Consider the following 20,255-nt stretch of genomic DNA (forward strand, 5'->3'; position numbering starts at 1 on the left):
AAAATTGTATTTAGTGTTTACTATTTGTATGCACATTTGTTAAACATTTCATGTATTTTCTGCAACACCTCAATGGAATAGATGCTGTTGTTACCATCATTGTCATTATTGTCCCCATTTTATAGATCAGGGAATAGGTATGGAAAACGTAGGGAACTTGCACAATGCCATGTTGCTAGTAATCCAAGAAGCTGGGATTTAGGGATCCAAGCAGAACCCAGAGCCTGCCCTCTTCCCCAGAAGGGCCCTGCAAGACCCCAGCCCCTCAGATGCCTCAATAATTCTGATTGAGGATTAAGTGTTTTGCTGATCTTCACAGTTCCTTCTCATCCTGAGATTCTGTTCTATACGAAGATAACATCCTTCCCACATACAGCAAAAATGGAAGATCTCAAAAAGGTTAAATATCATGTCCACAGTTACAAAGGTGTTAAGTTACAGGGCTGGAATTCAAGCCTAGGTACTGCCCCTGAATCTCCCCACACCACCCCAAGCCCAGCCACCAATGGAGCTAACATGTCCTTGACAATGGACGTTCCCCATTCCCAGGCTCCCAGAAGCCCCTGGCTTTGGCCAGGAGATCTTGGTTGCTGCCATACCAGTGGGAGCAGAGCCTTGTACACTCAGCTTCTGTTGGCTCCAGGTCTTGCTCAGCTGCCTTTGAACTGAGTGAACTTTGGCAGGGTACATAATTCCTCTTGGTTCCTGATTCTCTCTCCAAAAAATGGAAATGACAGAAGCACTGCAGGGTTGTACTGAGGACTCAAAGGAGTTGCACATGCTGAGTCCTCAGATATGTGCCTGATGTGCAGGGAGCACAGCCACTGGCCCCCATGGGACTGTGTGTGTCCCCCTCTGTACCCCACCTCCATCAGGTCACCGAAAGAGCTCCATTTCCTGCCTCAGCCAAGCAGGATGGGACTCATATTCTTTATCCTACATCTTCTGTTCTTGCGAGATTGAAGACATGCTGTCAAAAAGGCTTTCCAGGTCCTTAATTTTTGCCTTTTTTTTTTTTTACCCTGTTCTCTTTCAGTTCCTCATGCTCCATCATCTAAAACCTCATCTCTCCCTGGCTATGGGAAAAACGGACTTCACCGGGTAAGCAGTCTCTGGAGCTGACTGTGTCTGTGTTTGCTCGCTCCGCAGCCCTGGTGGAAGTGCGGATTTATTGCCTGAATCCATCTGACTTTACAACCTCCCCAAGAGCCCAACAAATCACTTTGAACTACAGGCTAGGTGAAATATATCCGTGGAGAGAAGAAGAAACAGGCTTTAGGTAGAACTAGTGCTCATTGTAAACTTAAGAGAACATTAGTTTATGTGGTGAGGGAAACAGTTTTACATTGAGGCAAGACAGTAATTACTTCCGCCATTACCACCGCTGTAAAAAGACAGAAGGTTTGTTGTAACTGTCCTCCCAGCAAGATATAGAACAAAAGTACACACCTGTGTTGGATCATGTAGCTTTCTTTGTCCACAAGAGATGCTTGCTTGCCAACAGCCTCCAGGGCAGTGGCATTAGATGCACCACAGACGACAAAGAGATGCTGCAGTAGTACAAGAATAAGTAGGAAAGAAAAAGATGAGGGTCAGGAACTTAGCTTGGGATGGACTGTTGGGATTTCCTAAGTCTTCCGTTCCTTTTCACCTGAATCCAGCACTGTTCCTGAGGTTTTCTCATAACATGTCTTTGATCGTTTCAGCCAGTTTCCACGGACTTTGCTCAGTATAACAGCTATGGGGATGTCAGTGGCGGAGTACGAGGTGAGTCCTCCACAACTAAGCCAACCACAGCTATGCCTTCCCTCGCGGCCAAGTTCCATGGGAATTCCGGGGTTACCACGCGCTGGCTAACTCCATGCTCAGCACATCCTAAGATAAGCTACTTCTCAGAGCTAACAGAACAACTATTAACATCTCCAAGGACCTCTAATGAAAGAAAACTCTGAAAGGCAAGCTCTAAGGACTCCTTCATTGCTCCTACTATGCCCTGAGTGTGCTACCAGACACCTGGGGGTAGAGCAATGAGCAAGGCACGGCCCCTCCTTTCAAAATGCACATGATAGGGGATGGGAGAGAGAGAAGGTGGCAGCGAGAGAAGCTCTGTGTTGAATGCAAAGATGTAGAGCAGTGCTTCCTGGCTTCAGGAAGGCAACAGAGACAGTGGATGTAGGGATGGGAGCAGGGCAAGAGCATGCTCATGTGAGAGTTGGAGCAGCTAGAATCTCACCTTCCCATTAGCAGCTCTATGTTTTTCCCTGACCTTTCCCTCATGGTATTTCTGTTGATTTTCCTTTGCAGACTACCAGGTATGGAACTCTTTACCTTCCTAGACTGGCCACAGCAGCGCAACAGCCATGCCCGATGCAGACAACATACCCCCGGGAAGCAGTTTCTGTGGGAAGATGCCTAACCATTACTCCCGAGGTGTGCCGAACAGGCCTGCCCAGTGCCTGGGGCTAGCTGTCCCCTTAGACCCTGCAGAGTCCTCTCCAGGGAGGAGGTGTGCCAGCGTCAAGGGTCTGCTCACATGCACTTGTGTCTCAGCTACAACCTCGGTCACTGGTTCCCCCTCTTCCTGCCCGTTCTCAAGTGGAAAGAAATTTATGTCTTTGCCAACCAGAGCATTTTGCCCATGAACCATTCCTTTTTCACTTGAACCTAAGTCTTGGGAAACTATGATGGAGAGTAATAAAGGAGAAATAGTGTACACACACACACACACACACACACACACACACACACACATGTCTAAAAGTTGGAAGAGCAGTAATAGAGTTGGTGATTTTCCATCTACTACATAGTTTTATGCATGGAGCCAATACAGGGACTCATCCACAGCTGTTGGGTCCTTCCCCAACTGAGTTACAAAAGAGCAATGTCCCTGCCCTTGCTCAGCAAGGGTCTCATTTCGGAGAAGACAGGGTAAGAGATGACCCATCTGGGGGTGGGGATCTGAGACTCCATAGGGATGCTGGGGAGCCCACCACACCCTCCCACCTCTTCCCTTTGCTATTTTGTGCCTTTCTGTTGCAGACCCTTCCAGATGGGCACATGCCTGCAATGCGAATGGACCGAGGTGTGTCAATGCCCAACATGTTGGAACCAAAGGCAAGTGCAGCCTCTCACAGGGGAGAGTACAGCCCTGAAAGATATGACTTTGTCTTTCCACCACTCTCAAGGTCTTCAGCCCCACTTCATTCGAAACTATGACTTTCAGGAAGCCATCACCTACAACCTTCCTTCCTTCCTCCCCACTCCGCCCACTGTCTTAGTCGTATCCAATCAACAACATTAAGCCGCTCCTGGGTGTTTTACTCTGGTCCCCAGTGAAGCACCAACACTTCCTACCCCGTGGCCCAGGTCCCTGACTCCTGCCACATGCTGAGTGGAGCAGCCAGGGACTGGCATAGATGAGGTGACCTCCCAGTGTGCCAGCACTTTCCAAGGATTAGCACTGAAAGTTTCCATGCCAGGAAACTCCTCTACCCCAGGCATACTGGCATGGCCAATCCCCTTAACTGCAGCACGCCCCAAGGGCTTGTGCTGCCCAGTGATTATGCTTGGAGCCACGTTAATATGCCAGTGGCCAGCATGCTGCCCCTGGATCTGCCTGGCTGCGTGCACTCATGAGCCTGCCATATACCAAGATCATTGAATCCTACACAGAGAGAGGTATCTGCCACGCAACAGCGGCATGCAAAAAATAGCATGTGCATCTGTAATTCTGTTCTAATTTGTACCTCGGTTCCAGGTACTGAGTAATTTAATATTCCTGCATGCAAAAAGCCTTCTTAAGACACAGTGCTAGGTGAGACAGCAATGAACGGGGGATGCATGGAACATGTCCATGCACCCTGGAGCTGGCCTTGAGGAAGGAACATGCATAACTGAGATGCACTCATGATCGTCTCGTGGAGGCTGTGTCTGGGGAAGAGCAGGGTTAAGGGGATTCTGCTTATTAATAGAGTGGTCAGCTGTGTTCTGGAAGAGATGTCTTTTCTTCTCAGATATTCCCATATGAAATGCTCATGGTGACCAACAGAGGGCGCAACAAAATCCTCAGAGATGTGGACAGAACCAGGCTGGAGGTAAAACAAAACTCAGTCTCACTGTAGACCCCTTTATATCCTTCAGATCTTCACCCCTCCCCCCAAAAAAATAATAAAAATCATCTTCACATTGTAGTTGAAGCTAAGAGATGACTTTGGAGGAAAGTCAAAATTGGTACTTAGAGCATCATTTGGAATATCTGATCAGACCCACAGGAAAGACCCCAAAGATGCTGTGTGTTGGTAACCATTTGCTTTAGACACAGTATTATTTTTGTCTATTTTCTCTGGAAATCTGATACTGATGTGATGGGGGCTGTGATGCAGAACGAGACTGGCCATCCATACACATACACGCATGCACGCACACACACACACACCACCTTCCCCATCCCCCACCCCGTTCACTCCTTATCTGCCCCTGAGCCTCGGTTGAGTTCATTTGCAGTAGGAGGACAGAACTCTCTGGCCCCATTTCTTGCTGGCTCTTTCCGCATTCCTTGTCAGAGGGTTATCTGGGTACATGTAGCCAAGGTCTCCTTTGGCGTGGAAGGCTGATCCTTGTATTTTCTATCTGAGTGATTTTAATTAAGGAAATCTCTGGCTGCCAGGCTCAGAGAGAATCATTACCTTGCCCAGACAACAAAGCAATGCCTTTGTAGGAGAGGCCAGGCTGGCGTGGAGAATAAAGGCCTCCAAGGAACGTTTTCTACAAGGGAGTGATGGCAGCCAAGAGGACAGGCATCTACTTGCTCCTCCTCCTATGGAGCCAGGAGGAAGCCCCTGACTTTAGCTTGCTGCAGCCTTGGTTCATTTTCTCTGAGTCTCCTTAACAGCGCAAGGACCTGACATGGAGCTTCTAACCGGCTCACTAATTCACCTTCTGATGGTCCATCAGCAGTCAGTATTATCCTAACACTGAGTTGTAACAGTGCCCTTAATATTCTACCAACTTTTTTGTCTGATGGGGAGGGGGCCTCACGTGGCCCAGGCAGGTAGGCAGGACTGATTGACATTGGCTAGTCACCAGCCTCAAAGGTTGCCCTGTCATTCTCTTTGCTCTTCTGAATGTTGACAGTCAATCCCATGGTATCCAAGGGGCATTTATCTTAGGATGCCAAAATCCATGTGTGTTCAAGTCCCATCTAGAAAGTGCCAGAGCATTTGTGTAGAACCTATACAATCCTCCTGTATTCTTTTGATCATCTCTTGATTACTTCTGATCCGAAAGCAATGTCAGTGTCAATAGTGGCTAGGGCCATGTTGTTCAAGGAGTGAAACCCAAAAAAGCAAGTCTGTGTGGATGTGGGACAGATCCCACGTTGTAATGCATGTGTTTCATCTACAGTCAGTTGGACCCACTCGTGAGGAGCCCCGAGTTGGGTCCAGGGAGGAGTGAGGTGCAGGGCCAGCATCACAGCTGCTCCACTCACTCTGCTCTGCTCTCTCTTTCCCAGCGTCACTTAGCCCCTGAGGTGTTTTGGGAAATCTTTGGCATGTCCATACAGGAGTTTGACAAGTTACCTCTCTGGAGACGCAACGACATGAAGAAAAAAGCAAAGCTCTTCTGAGGCCCCCACGTGAATGGCAACTAGAAACGGGACTGGCAATGGCCAGTTGATGCAAAAGATGTCCCAGGATGGCCCATACTTGATTGGAGGTCGTGCAAACTACTGTCCCTCAGCAGCAGCACAAAGGGAGAGTCTGGTTAAAACCCACCCATGAGCCAAATACGGGGCCCACCTTCAGTGACGCTTGGCAAGAAGCAGCGGGTTAGAAATTTCTATGTTCCCAAACTCAACAGGAGTGACCTTTTTACACGACCTTCTGTACACACAGAAGCTACTTCCTGTCTTCTTTCATTTTCCTTTAACTGTTGTTCAACAATAGTGCTGACTGTACAGATAAGAGCCAGCAAGTGCCCTTAGGATGCCGCATGGAGGGGAAACAGTGGCAATCATTCCAAAGTATGAATCCATCTTCCACATAGCACTGTGGCTAGGAAGGAACTGTCCAGGGGTGCCTGGCCACGTGGCAGCAACTACTTGGCATACAACCCTCTTTCCCAGCCTCCTGGGGCTCTGCCTGTGCCCTGACAGCCATGGATATCCATCAGAGAACCAAGCAGCAGCCAGCAGACTTGAGATCAGCAAAGATGGTTGATAACAAGCCCCTTTTTTCTCAACTGTGCCCTGGGACCTGGCTAGCCAACTGCTCAGCCATTACTCCAAAAACGAATAAATGAATGAAAAATGTAAAAAGCAAAGAAAAGGAAAAAGAATGAAGGAAACCCTCCCTGAACTCTTGGCCTGCCTCACATGGCATGCTTAGTTCTCGCTCCAGACCCAGGGCAGGAGCTGTCCTGGACTGCACCTTTGCGGAGAGATGAAAGACAGAGCTGTCTCCAGATTGGCCCAAGCCGCATGCTCCTAGGTGATTCTGTCTGCGGAGATTCCCCGCCAAACACCAAGCTGCTCGGTGCCCTCCTGCCACTGCACGTTCTTCCACCCAGTGTTCTTCCACCCTGGCAATGAGCCCCTGCCCGTGCCGATTTTGCTTTGGAAGGTCTTTGCAGGAATAGGCTAAGGGAAGGCCTGTTTTCGTCCCGGACGTCACTGCGATTCCCGAACAAGCCACTTCAGATGACTTTCATTTTGGCCTTAGCAGCTTCTTGCTGGCGCTGTTGACTCCATGGTGTGTGTGTGTGTTGGGGGCTGGGGGTGGGAAGGGTGGGACAGTATGTGGGTGTGTGCAAAGCTTACCCACGGCGGTTTGGAGAGTCTGCATGCGCTTTCTAAATTCAGCTTGATTGTTTAACCCACTGCACTGCAGCTTTCTAGGGGTCGTTTTCCCACATGTACGTGGCCTAGTGGTCCTGAGGGAAGGCAGATGGCTGCCCCAGCGTGAGGTGCTCAGAAGCCAGCACTCCCCACATGCTGGTGGAACTCATGGCAGAATCGGGCTGGAGATGGCAGAGCAGGGTGAGGCCGGGCATGGGGATCGGAGCAGCTCGGCCTCTGCAGTGCTCAGCTCCAAAATGAGCTTCTACTGGATCACATCCTGATGCCCGACCTGGGAGCAGTGAGGAAGACGCTCCCCAACTCCATCACCTTGACTCCCACACTGGACAGTTCTGCAAAGGAAGGATGAGCTCGGTCTGAATACTTGCAGGAGAAAGCTTGGAGGTGCACCTGCTTTTGCCGGTGTGCACACAAGCTCAGCACTTCTTCCCATCGGAACCGCATGTTAACATCACCAGCTCTCTGTGACACCAGTGGAAAAAAAAATGAAATGCAGTGGTTTCTGAACACGTGTCTCAGGCCTCTGTGACCTGCTTTCAGCTGCCTGGGCCCTGACGTAAACCCTGGAGATGCTTTCTAGTGTCCGCAGGAGCTGTTGCTGAAAGAGCCTGAATTTGCCTGCCTTGGCAGTGCTATGCATTGAATGAGAACTGGTCTCCCATGTATGTGTGTGTGTGTGCGCGCATGCACAGGACCTGCCAACCTATTCAACAAGTGGCTCTGATACCCTGGGCCTAAGTAGATGAGACCAGCTCCTGTTTGGTCTAAACTAAAGCTAGAAGACAGCTTGGCATCTTCTCGTCTCTTAGTTGCCTGCTACTGCATTTCAGATTTTTCATTCTGTCCTCTCCAGCAGCCCCAGCACAACGCTCAGTCTCCTGGTCTGGCCTTGTCCTGGCAAACCGTGGGTGAGAGGATTGTGACATCTTCCCGTGTTCCCCATTACAATTAGTAATAGTGGTAGCCAAGAGAGATTTTTTTGTTGTAACAGTGATAATAAGAACATGACCCCATATTTTTCATTGGCTAATGAGTTCTCACCCATGTCCAGATAGCTCAAATGTGTGGGAGATATGGGTACAATCAAATGGATTTACTAAATTCCTGTTCCTGGGTCTGTGTAGGGAGGAGACGGCTCTGCCATAGAATGAGGACGTAAGACTGAGAAGAAGAAACAAAGGAATACAGCCCCCACCCCTTTTATATTCTAGAGACCTAGGGTTAAGGGGCCTGCCTACGGTTGCAACAGTAATTGGAGAACTGAGTCCTAAATTTTCCTAGTGGTGAAGGCCTGCTTTGCTTGTCTCTTTTAAAAACAGCTCTGCAACCAACTTGGGGTAAAAAGTTTCTTTCCATGTCAAACACACTACCTTGTTTAAACGGCATGGTGCACAAATATTTCGCCAGAGGTTGGAGGCCTCCATCAACAAACCCAGAGAACTATGTGGGGGTCCCTGGGAACCATCGTGCACAGAAAGGCTCTTCTGCTTTGCTCCCCAGTGGAAGGCTCCAGCTGGAAAGTGAACCACAGGGCCAACTGGTCCCCTGCCAGATTTCATGGATGGCCTGTGGCGCCCCATCCATTCGGTCATGCTTGTTCACAAAATACCCAAGCAACAGCACAGGGGATGTGTACTCTCTGCTTGCACCCTGCCCTGCACTGCTGATGAAAACTCCACTGGTAAGCATAGGCAGAACTCGTTCCTGTTAGGAAAAGGATTACAAATGTGGCTGGCTTCCCTGGTGCATATATCAAGGGCTATATTTTCTAGCATTTGACTTCCTTGGGATTCAGAGTGCATACTGATTGCATGAAATAAAAGAGGCTTCTCTGACATGAGAAAGTCAGTGCATCCTTTGAAACTTCTTCAAGAAATTCCACCCTATCGCATCTTCTTCCTAAGTTGTGGAAAGCATTTGGAAGCTTGTACCGCAGCTATGCATTTACATTTTTGGTGAAGGGCTTTATGAAATGTTCTGTTATGACTTCTCCAAGAACTAAACATAAACTGCCTGTTTTCAGAAACCTCAAAGAGAATAACTAGAGCTAATGGGTAACAAAGTGGAAAAGGAAACAGGGTAGTTTTTATCCCTCGTGTTCTCTGAAGATCCCCGCTCCTAATTCTGTGCTCTGCCAGCAGAGGCAGATCCTGGAGGAGTTCTCTCATTTGGGTCTCGTCTTCCCTATCTCAACCTGGCATATCGACACGGAGAACTCCAGCTAGGTGATATTTCTATGCTATTCACCTCATTTCTTTACACTTTGAGGCAGGCATCTTTTTTGTAAGAATTGCTTCCTAGATGATTCTATAAAATAGGTACACTTTTGCAAAGTCAGAAAATTCAAATCAATCACTTTTGACTACGCCTTCCTAAAAACAAAGCATTTTTCAGTCAATGTGGTGTTGCATTCTGCATTGTGTAGAGTGGCAAGAGTCATGGGGGCCATGTGCTCATGAAGCCATGCATTTACTGTCACTCATGAAAGACGGTGGCAGGGACCCGATTTCTGTCCCCACCGACCCCACTCCACCCTCTGGAACAAGCCCAGTTTTTATAAATTGCCTCTTCTGTATTTCTGGTAGCTGTATGATCTGGGCTTGCCTTGACTTTCTCGGATTTTGGAAATGATTTTCTTTGGCCAAACCCAAGTGTTTGATGGTTATGCCCTGAAGTGCATTCTTTCTGCTCCTGTTTGGACAATCTTCTAGAGCCCAGGAAAGTTCATTTAGGGTTTGACATCTACATGATGCCATCTGCTAGTAATGTCTTCAGAAAACAACCCAGCTACATTGTAATAAAAGAAAGAGAAACCTTTACTTTGACATTAAAAAAGAATTGTTTTCATTGTCTTCCCACTTGCTGCCCAAGAAGCAACTGAGAGAACAACTGATGCTCTTCTGCCTGGGATTGTTATGTTTTTATCTGGACAAGTTTAATTTGTGGCTAATTCAAAACATGAGGGGTGAGGTGGTCAGTTTGAGGCTGAACGAAACTTTCTCAACAATGTGTGTGTACACGGTCAAAAATTATACAAACCCCACATTTTTCTGAAGCTTAGTATAATTCTTTGAGTGGCAATTATTATCATAAACTTAAATTCTTCCCCAAAGCGTCTCTCCCAAAAGCGAGGTTCCCATGAGGCATTTCCGGAACTCATTGTCCGAAAGTGGAAGGAGCCAAGACTGCTGGCATTGACCTTGAGGAGGGGGTGAGCCGCTTGCTTGTTGTGAATGTACAGGAAGAGGAGACACTTGTCCACAAAACTAACGTCCTCTGGGGGTTGTGTGTACAGGCCTGTCCCGTAAGAAATGTGTGTGGTTTCTGTGACTTGCTGATGACCGCATTGAAGCTCTTGGTGGGGTGGGGTGGGGTGGGGTCCTTTCATTTTAAGTTGGGTTTATGGAATTTTCCCCAGATGTTGAAAGGCATACAGTTTTTCCTCACCTCCCTCCCCATGCAGAAAACTATGTAGAACTCCCTTTGAAAAGTCTTGTCATGTTCCCCATGAGATTGCATGGGTGTGTGTCCACACCCTGCATGTGTCGCGTGCAGAAGAGGAGGGGGCCTGCTGGTCTCTACCCTGCTGTGCTGTGCTGTCCCAACCTGCCCCACGCTCCTTCACCATTATACTCTGCGTGTGTCACCGTTGTACTCACAACTCCGTGAATAAAGTGTGTGCTTTATTTGTCCGTGCCTCCGAAAGTGTGGTTCATTTGTTGCTCCTTAGGAAGCTCTGTCCCATTATAACAAGTACCAGCCCAACTTGCAAAGCTGAAAACACCGTGTGAAACCAAGACATCACAAATGCATCTTCATCATGCAGGTTGAAGGAGGAAATGCAGCAAACGACTGTCTGCTCCAGCAGTCCAGACCATGCTGGGCCAGTTGACCAGAGAAAAGTTTTCAGTAGAGAGGCTGATGTTGGACTTTGCTTGGAACACAGCAGGGATAGTCTCGCCTTGTAGACCGAGCTGGTGATGTGGGAAGGTTGAGGACAGGAGCTCTGAGCACCATCAGTATGGGTCACTTGAGTAAGAGGCTTGATGACAGTTGGAGAAAAACATCACTCATAACCTTGACCTCTATCTCTATGTGACTGCAATTTATGGGGAGGGGAGAAAATCCAGATTTCACTTTTCTTATTGTCTTTAGGCTTGCCAGAAAGCATAAAGTTTAATACTCAAGTTGGTCTACTGTGACAGTGACCTTCTCTCCGCTGTGTGTCTCAATCCCATCTAGGGGACTGTCAGTGCTGGCATTCCCAGAGTCCCTCAACTGGAAGCCGGGCACAGGTTATTCTTCAGGCAGTGGGCATACTTAAGCTGCATGTGTAGAGAACGTCTGTGGCCTCTGGCTTGAGGTCTGTGCTCCACTCCCTTCTGCTACCATCTGCATCTGCATCCCTGCTCCAGTCCATGAGATGCCAGGCGTCATCCTCAATCCTTGTCCTGAGCCATTTGACTCTGATGGATGTCTCTTTTTTACATCTATTTATTTGTCTGAAAGCCAGAGAGAGAGGGAGAGACTGGGAGCTTCCATCCACTGATATACTTCCCAAATGGCTGCAATGGCTTGGGGCTGGGTCATGCCAAAGTTGCATCTAGGTCTCCCACATGGATAGCAGGGGCCCAAGTATTTGAGCCATCTTCCACTGCTTTCTCAGATGCATTATCAGGAAGCTGCCCTGGAAGTAGAGCATCCAAGACACCAACCAGTGCTCGGATGTAGAATGCCAGCATCAGGAACAGCAGCTTCATTTGCTGCTCTGGGCAGCAGTGGCCTCTGTTTTATTAGAATCAGCTCCCGCCTCTTTCGGCACTAGTCCACTTCCTCCCCCACAGTGCAGCTCGCTCACTCCTGCAGGAGTCCAGCGTCCTGCATCGCCTCCCTGCCTCACCCGTTCCTCAGTTTCTGCTCCCATGGTGTTCAACCTTCCAATCTCACTCTCCACCTCTACAACTATCTGCAAGTTCCCTAGACACACTGTGCCCTCCGCTGTGGATGCAGCCTCTGCCAGGGACATTTCTTCTGTACAATGCCCAGTTCTTTCAGGAGGTGGCCAGCAGGAGGATCTGGCCCCAGGGAGGGGAGGTCATGTTCAATGTCAGCTGCCCTAAAAACCAGTTCCCATTAGTTCTTTGGAGTTACCCACGTGAATTCCCCATGAGCTCCATTTGTCCTAAATCAAAGACAATCCCAAGTTCACGCCCTTGCTGTAAGCCTGTCTGGATGGGCCGGACCCAGCCTGCCCCCAGGACATTCTTCTCATGCTTAGGACTGAACCTCATGTTTGGTATTTTTGCAAGTGTAGCCTAGTGCTGTTAGCTCTGAGTCCATTTCTGCTACTCAGGTGAATCACAGCAACATCACCATGCTGAATTCAAGCACTCTCCCTTGGTGTTGGCTGTGTCCCTCCTGACAACTCGACAAAGCAGGGTCACTTTTAGGCCCGACGTGGTGGCAAGCACCTGTTGTGAGCTCCTCTGTTGGAACTGCTGGTTTGAGTCCCAGCTGTTATACTTTCAGTTCAGCTTCCTGGTAATGTGCTTAGAAAAGCAACAGAAGATGGCCGAAGAACTTTGACCCTGGCCATCCACACAAGGAACCAGGATGGAGTTCCTGGCTTTTGGTTTTACCCTGGCCCAGACCTGGCTGTTGTGGCCACTTGAGGAGTGAACCAGCAGATGCAAGACCTTTCTCTCCCTCTCTCTTTTGGCTCTTCCTTTCAAATAAATAAATTTACATATACTTTTTAAAATCTGGGGCTGGTTCTGTGGCTTAGCAGGCAAAGCCATCACCTATGGCAAACAGCATCCTATAAGGTGCCAGTTTCGAGTCTTGGCTATTCTACTTCCAATCCAGCTCTCTGCTAATGCACCAGGGAAAACAGCAGAAGATGGCCCAAATACTTGGGACCCGAAAGAAGGCTGGAGGGCAGACTAAGTAAGGTGGGGTGCTCAGACCCAGGAAGGTATTGTGTAAGCCAGCACCATCAGTTAATGGAGCACCTGCATTGCTGGTGCTTGAGGCCTAGGGCTGTGTTATATAATCACCTAAGTATTTTACTTTAGAGTCTGGGTTCCTCCTTCCCCAGGCTTTCTAAGGCATCACCCCCAGCCCAGACCCAGCATTAAAACAAGCCCACAATTAACAACAGCATTCTCCTCACCCAATAATAGTCTTCAGAGTGCAAGCCACGGAAGATGTGCAAACTAACATTGCAGCTGAGCTCAGAGTTCACTGCCAGGGCAGAGTGCCAGCGCCAACAACTACCTGTAGCACGAATGATGATGTATTTGCCTACTCGGAGCCTCAATTTCCACTTCTATAAAAGAAGAATGGTAATGATACCTGCCTCAGAGGGTTCTTAGGAGAGTTCTGGAAGAACAAGACCCAGCATGGCACCACACAAGTGCCCAGACGTTAGCTTGTATGAAGGAAGTCTCTGCTGTGCGATCTGGGCTCACTGTTCTCCCAGCCCTGAGCTCAGCCTTCTACAGAGGCTCCTTCCTTCAAGTTTGTCTGTCACTTCTGCCTTAGAGTAAAGGAGATAGACCCAGAGAGTAAGTGTCAACCCAGGGCTCTGCCATCCCAAACTCCACCTCTGGGCAAGTGTCATGAGAAAAGAGAACCCGTGTCCCCCACAGCCCAGTGGCCAGCCAAGGTAGCAGCAGGTGCACCCACGGGCCAGGTCCTGGGTGAGGAGGACTTCCTTACCCTACCAAGGGATGCTAAGAACTGCCCTGTGGGAGAGCTGAGGCTTACTGCCATGAACCATGCCATTGGTTCTAGAAAACTCCTTGCAGATAGACAGCTCACCTAGAAGCCTGCCAAGACTGGGCTGCTGGTCTTGAGAACCGGGAGACATGTCTTTAGCTTGAAAAAGCCACTAGTCCTGTCCAGATCCTCCCTCCCACTGCTGTACAACCAAACATTCTCGCTGGGCACTGCCAGCAGTCCTGCCCTGCTGGGTGTGTTCCTCTGTGGGTATGAATGCAGAAGGAAGGGTGGAGACTCCCAGCTGGCAGTTTCTGAGAAAGTTTAAGGTATCTGGCAGAACAGTGTCCAAAGCTTCGGGGAATCTCGACCCAAGTCCTGAAGACCTGCTTCCCCAAATTCAATTTTCTCCCGTGCACAACACCAGGTGTCCTTCTGCTGTGACCTACTGCAGGGTAGCCAGCCAGGGCTACGGAGGAGGGTATAACATGACCACATTTATTGTGCTTCCCAATAGCCACAAAACAAAAGGGCTGTCCAGGGCCTGCCATTGTCCTAAGCACAATGGTTGCCCCAGAGAGGCTTTTCTGTGTTTACTTGTGCTGTACCCCTGCGGCTTGCCTCTTCCAAGTAGTTGGTTTGGGAAAATTTTCCCTCCAGAAGAGAAGCTGTTTCTGTTCTGTGCCTGGCATGGCTTAGCAGGTGGCCTTCCCAAAGCCTCCACAGGTGTCGCAGTCAGGGCTCACAGACAGGTCAAGGCCTGGAGCAGCTTCCAGACCGAGAGCCTGTGGGATGGGGGCTCAGGGAACAGAGTCCAGACAACAAGATTAGATGACGATGGTGGCTAACATGCTTCAAGGGCTTCCAGAGTGCTGGGTGCTGAGTTACGTTCTCGCTGTAGGTTATTTTAGTTCATCCGAAAAGGTAACCCCAGGACTGAAGAGACCCACTGGCAAGTGAAAAGCATTTCTAGCCCACTCTTACCAAGTCCACACTGGCACATCAGCAGGGCAGGGGGAGGTGGGAGGCCCCCGGCTTTGGGAAGAGGGGTCATCATGTGACAGTAGGTAGTTTCCTAAGGATTTGTTTAAAGGACAGAATCTGCAGACTAATGCCAGCCTTTCTCGGCAAGATGGAGCCCGGCCATGAATAACAACATTTTGTTCTAAACTGGACGGATGTTGGCACAGAAAGAATAGGCCCTCTCGTTCCTGCTATTGTCTGAAAACATACGCTTCTTAATGAAAAGTCAGAAGGCGTTGATGGCTGTTCCATTCCCATCAGATAGGGCAAGAGTCAGCTGGCTCCCCAGCTGAAGTGAAGGAAAACAGTCATTACTGCCCATCTCCCCCAGCATGCTGCTCCAGGCAGCTGAGAGCCCATGGCTAGTGTTTATTATTATTATTGTAGTCAGATGGCTTCCACTGAGTGCCCCACAAGTACACATGGGGCCTGTGAGCCTCACCTGCAACCCAGGTACATGTTGCTCTAGCATGGGTGAGAGGCCTTGCTGTGCTTGTGGAAGGCCAAACATGGAGTTGGGAAAAGAGCTGAGGTTTGGACGCAGGTTTTGCCACCCAGCTCATGTTCCCAGCTGCACAGAAGTTTGGTTTGTTGGTCTGGGGTGGGTGCTGGGAAGCTGTGTCGTGTGACACTGAAAAACCTGCAGATGAATCTGACAGGTAACTACAACTGTACCACATTGTCCCAGGACAGGAGTAGAGCTGGTCAGGGATTAGCCCAGGACCCACTGGCAAGTGTTGTCACCCTAATTCAGACAGGCCTGGAGAATCTGCTGGCTGAGGGCCTCTGTAGGAAGTCAGCTGCCTCTTCCTGCAGCACAGCAAGGTCCTAGCCCCCAACGCCAGCCACTCCTGGGAACCTGCTCCACCACCACCTCATTAAAGAGGAGAGCACTTCGGTCCTCTAACTTGAGCTGAGACCACGCTAGGGGCCGGTGGCTTTCAGGAAAAGTCCAGTGATGTTAGATGTTTCCCTTTCTATGCATACCACCTTGAGAAACCTTTGAGGGTGAAAAAGAAAACAACAACCTAGGAAGTCTGTGGTTGTGCCATGTTCATTCTTTGCCTGTGTGCTCCCTTCATTCTGCCACTTGCTGGGAGGATAAGCATGCAAACCCCAGACATCAGTTTTCTCAGGACATAGTCCCTGTAGGGAGGCACGGCCAGAGGAAGAATTAGAGAAGATCATCTGAGAGTTGTACTTAGGAACTCTTTCTTCTACATGAAAGTATTGTTTTTAGTTTTTTTTTAACCTGTCAAACCATTTGCAATGAGTTGCAGTGATGACTCCCAAGAGATACCTCAATCTGAAATCTCAGACTGTGACTTGATTTGGAATAAAATCTTTGCAGATGTAATTAATGCAAAGGTGGAGATAAGATAATCCTGGATTCGGGGGACCCCAAATGCCATGATGAGCATGCTAACATTTCTTAAAGCCACTCTGTTTAGTACAGTTGTTACAATAACCCTAGGGAACTGTTGTTATGTCCTAACCAGTAAAGTAGGAGCAGTAGGAAGCCATATGGCATGATCTTATGGGCCCCCAGTTGCTGGGATGTCGCCACACCATGTGAAAGAGCAAGGCTGAATTCTCAGACGTCGAGGAGGTAGGTCAGGGTTGCTTTCTTCTTTCCTAGGAAAGATCCAGTTGACCTGGTTTCCAATGGGCATGTCTGCTTGGGCCTTTTCAGCAGGTGAGGCTTGAGGCAGGCACAGCCCACCATGTGAATGGATGGCCAACAGCAAGGGCACCTTCAGGCTCTGGGGGATAAAAGTTGGTTCCTGGAGAGAGACTTGTGTCTTGATCATGAGGATTCTGTAAGTTTAGTCATGTCTTGTATTAACAGTGCTGGGTGTGTGAGAACATTCAGCACAGATAGCAAAATATCATCGTGGTAACAGAGTATTTGCCTTGGAGTATTAACACCATGAGAGGAACAGGGTCTGGTCATGTGGGACTTTGAAATTGGAATGGACACATCTACATCCTAGGGAGTTTGGCAAAAATGCTGACTCCTAGGCCTCCATCAGTGTTTGATGTGATAGGTTTGATAGGGTTTTCAATAACTTCTGAGTGTGTGTGTGTGTGTGTGTGAGAGAGAGAGTGCGTGCATGTGTGTGAAACAGAGAGGAGGAGAGTTTAGCAGGTTGCTCACAGTTTACATAGCCAACATTTTAAACATGTTGTATGATCAGAGTAGAATGGTAGTTATCAGGAGCCAAGAAGAGGAAGAGGAGATTGGAGAGTTATCAGCTGAAAGATTTAAAATTCCCACTGGGCAAGTAGGAACAAGTTCAAGAGATCTATATACAAAGTAGTAACTGTGGTTTATAACATGTATACTAGAAAATAGCTGGGAGAGTAGATTTTAAGTGTTCTTGCCACAAAAAATGATAAGTATGTGAGATGGTACAAATGTTAATGATCTCATTTTAAGGCTAATTTGGTAGTGCAGTGCTTTAATCTGTCTGAAATGCTGGCATCCCACAGAGCACCAGTTGAAGTCCCCTCTCCCTGCCACCCCTTGCCACCTCCTGATGGCTGCACTTCCAATCTAACTCCCTGCTAATGTAACTGAGAAAACAATGGAGGACAGCCCAAGTTCTTGAATCCCTGCCACACACATGGGAGACCTGGGTGGGGTTCCTGGTGCCTGGCTTCAAATATGCAACCATTTGGGGGAGTGAACAAACAGATGGAAGATTTTCCTTTTTCTTTCTTTTCTTTTTCTTTCTTTCTTTCTTTCTTTCTTTCTTTCTTTCTTTCTTTCTTCCTTTGACTCCGCTTTTCAAATGTATTTTTTAAAAATTATCTCTATTTAACCATTCTATAATGTATACAGACTCACAATGTCATGTTTACTCATTATTTGTCAACTTACAAAATTCATTAAAAATTGCCCTAAGCTGACTAATTTTTCAGAAGGATGAAGTAAGCATATTTTCATTATTAATCACTGGAAAAGTACCATGGATGCTTCAAAATTAAATTCATATCCTTACATCTTATTTTCATTTTTTGTATTTGGTTATTTTTAAACAATACAAAAGAGCAAAATCATGAAGTCTGTTCTTGTGAGTCTCCCTGAAAATGCCTGAGCTTAACTCTAACCTTTGTGTTCACTCTTTCTCAAGCCTAGCATTTTTAAAAAAACAAAACAAAACCACAGTAACGAAATGGATTCTTTCCATTCTAGACAAAACCCTGTTCTGTCCAACCTCTGAAGTTGGCCACAGGTCTGCCAGAGGTAAGACATGATGTGTGCTTCTGTCACCAGTGTGTCTTCTTTACCTAATACGTCAGCGAAGGTTGCGGAAGCATTCAATTACACGGCACATCTGAGAACTCCCTTCTCCGTAGACAGACAGAAGCTTCTAGATGAGCAGCCTGCCACCCATGTCCAACGTCTCCTTCTTTGCCATGGCCACAGCAATGCCTCTCTCAGAGCGCTCTGAAGACAGGTCGGAGGTCAGCCTCCAGACTGAACGCATTTCCTCTTTGGCACCTTGAATCCTCAACCCTTGATGTGGCTCATTTTTCTTAGTTGTGTTGATTTTCCTGAATTCTCACTGGGTGAACATCCCTAATGCAATCCTAAGATCTAATTTTTAATTCCATTAGCAACTCTGTAGCATTCAGTATTAGAGTAAGAAATGTGATGTGTGATGTTGTGGAAAATAGGAACAGAGGTGGGGATTAGCAGCGACAAGCAGGGAGCCTAAAGCTTGAAATGTAAGGAGCCACTCACTGTCAGAGGGTCGTACCAGGGCTCACCGTGGACCTTTGGCAAACTGGGGTAAAACACCATTCCTGCTCCTAGAGAGCTTCAAGTCTGGAGGGGAGCAAAGACAAGTAAATGGCAAAGTAACTTGGAGATCTAAAACAGATGAAAATGTTGACAGAATTTTAAAAAAAATAAGGGTCCTAAATAGAACCTAATTTTGTAAATTCCTAGGGGCAAATATAAGGGAAGTCTTCCATGATTATAGGTAGGCAGAAAGCTCTTGGAAATGATACCAAGAGGGGCCAATGTGATGACTTATCTGGCTAATCCTCACCAGCATCCCATCTGGGTACCACTTCATGTCCAGGCTTATCCACTTTCCACCCAGCTCCCTGCTTGTGGCCTGGGAAAGTAGCTGGGACCCTGCACCCATGCGGGAAATCCAGAAAAAGCTCCTGGCTCCTGAGTTCAGATCAGCTCAGCTCTGGCCGTTGCGGCTATTTGGGGAGTGATCAAGTGGATGGAAGACAATGATACCCAGAGCATGATCCATGAAAGAAAACAAGGAAAATGCTCTTCACCAAAAGAAAGAGCTTTGGTTGTCAGAAGAAACCTCTATAAAGAGAATAAAGCTAGAACCAGACTGGAAGATACAAGCACACAGGTGAGATCAGGAACTGGATTCAGAGTTTACGAAAACATCAGCCAACTTAGAGCCATATTAACTCCATGTTAAGCATGTTAACTCCAGCAGAGCAACAGGAACTTGCACATTATTTTGGGGACGTAAACAGATACAACCATGTTGGAAGGCACTTCTCCAGAGACTCAACAAGCCCACTCCTGGGCATTTATGCAAGCAAACCCAGAACACAAAAATCTGTCCATGAATATTTATGGTGAGTTCTTCATCATCACCCCGGCCTGGAAACACCCAGATCAACTATGGTTTATCCAAACAAGAGGCTCTGAACTCAGCAGTAAGAAGGGATGGATTATTACAATAATATAGATGAATCTCAAATGAGAGAAAAGTCAGAAGCAAAAGCTCTGAACTATATGATTTACTTATGTGACATTCTGGAAAAGACAGGGATTTAGGGACAAGAAACCCACTCACCATAGGCTTCTACAGGACAGAACTAAGGGTAGACCTCACAAGGGCTTAGGAAAAGTGAGGGTGATGAACTATTCCCATCTAAATTGTGCTGGTGATGACATGACTGTACATGTGTCACAACTGTACACTAAAGAGGGTGAGCTTTACCATAGGTCAATTATACTGTAATAAAACAAATCGTGAGAAAAAAGTAGTTGAAGCCAACACACTTTTATTGGCAGTGCCAGGATAGTGTGCTCCACAATGATTAGGAAGGAAACACAACCCTACCCAATCTGGGCTGCCTCGGAAACCTGGCTGTCAGCTAGATGCTGTGCCAAGCACTTGAGCTGGAAGAGTGAACAGACAGATGTTCGTGAAATAATCCTACACACATAAGCAGAGGCATCCAGGTATATAAACAATGGATGGCCTAACTGAGTCTGAAATGTCCCCAGAGGCCTCCCTGGGAAACACTTGCATTGGGTTCCAATGGGATGGACACGGGCTGCAAAGAGGCAGAAAGGATTGAAGAGCTTGAAGGAAGCGCACAGGATGATTCATAAGTTTCTGGCTTGTCCAGCAGGCAAGATGACAGAACCTGCAGTGTGGCACTGGAGAAGAAGACCTGGGGTGGAGTGGGAGATCATGAGTTCAGAGTAATATGAACCAGAGCTAAGCCAGAGAGGGAGAGCAACATTTGGTTAATGGCGAAACTATGCAATTAACACAACAGAAATGCATTCCACACAAATCCCTATACATAATAATAATAGCAGCATTATTGACAGAAAAAGCGGAAGCAAAACAAATGCCCATCAATGAATGGA

General features: G+C 47.7%; 1 protein-coding gene across 10 annotated transcripts in view; it reads left to right on the forward strand.

Annotated features, from left to right (window-relative positions):
- Positions 1-10,546, forward strand: part of ABLIM1 (actin binding LIM protein 1) — a 187,725-nt gene extending 177,179 nt beyond the window's left edge. For all 10 annotated transcript variants that reach the window (XM_040992053.1, XM_040992054.1, XM_040992055.1 and 7 more), the window contains 6 exons: positions 1,037-1,101; positions 1,707-1,767; positions 2,305-2,312; positions 3,040-3,114; positions 4,014-4,094; positions 5,513-10,546. In XM_040992053.1, coding sequence (XP_040847987.1) covers positions 1,037-1,101; positions 1,707-1,767; positions 2,305-2,312; positions 3,040-3,114; positions 4,014-4,094; positions 5,513-5,626 — 404 coding nt within the window. In that variant the 3' untranslated portion in view covers positions 5,627-10,546. The remainder of the gene's footprint in view (positions 1-1,036; positions 1,102-1,706; positions 1,768-2,304; positions 2,313-3,039; positions 3,115-4,013; positions 4,095-5,512) is intronic.
- Positions 10,547-20,255: the final 9,709 nt, after the last annotated feature.

Source organism: Ochotona curzoniae, unplaced genomic scaffold, assembly GCF_017591425.1.
Source record: "Ochotona curzoniae isolate NIBS_2020 unplaced genomic scaffold, NIBS_Ocur_1.0 contig_66, whole genome shotgun sequence".
NCBI lineage: Eukaryota > Metazoa > Chordata > Mammalia > Lagomorpha > Ochotonidae > Ochotona > Ochotona curzoniae.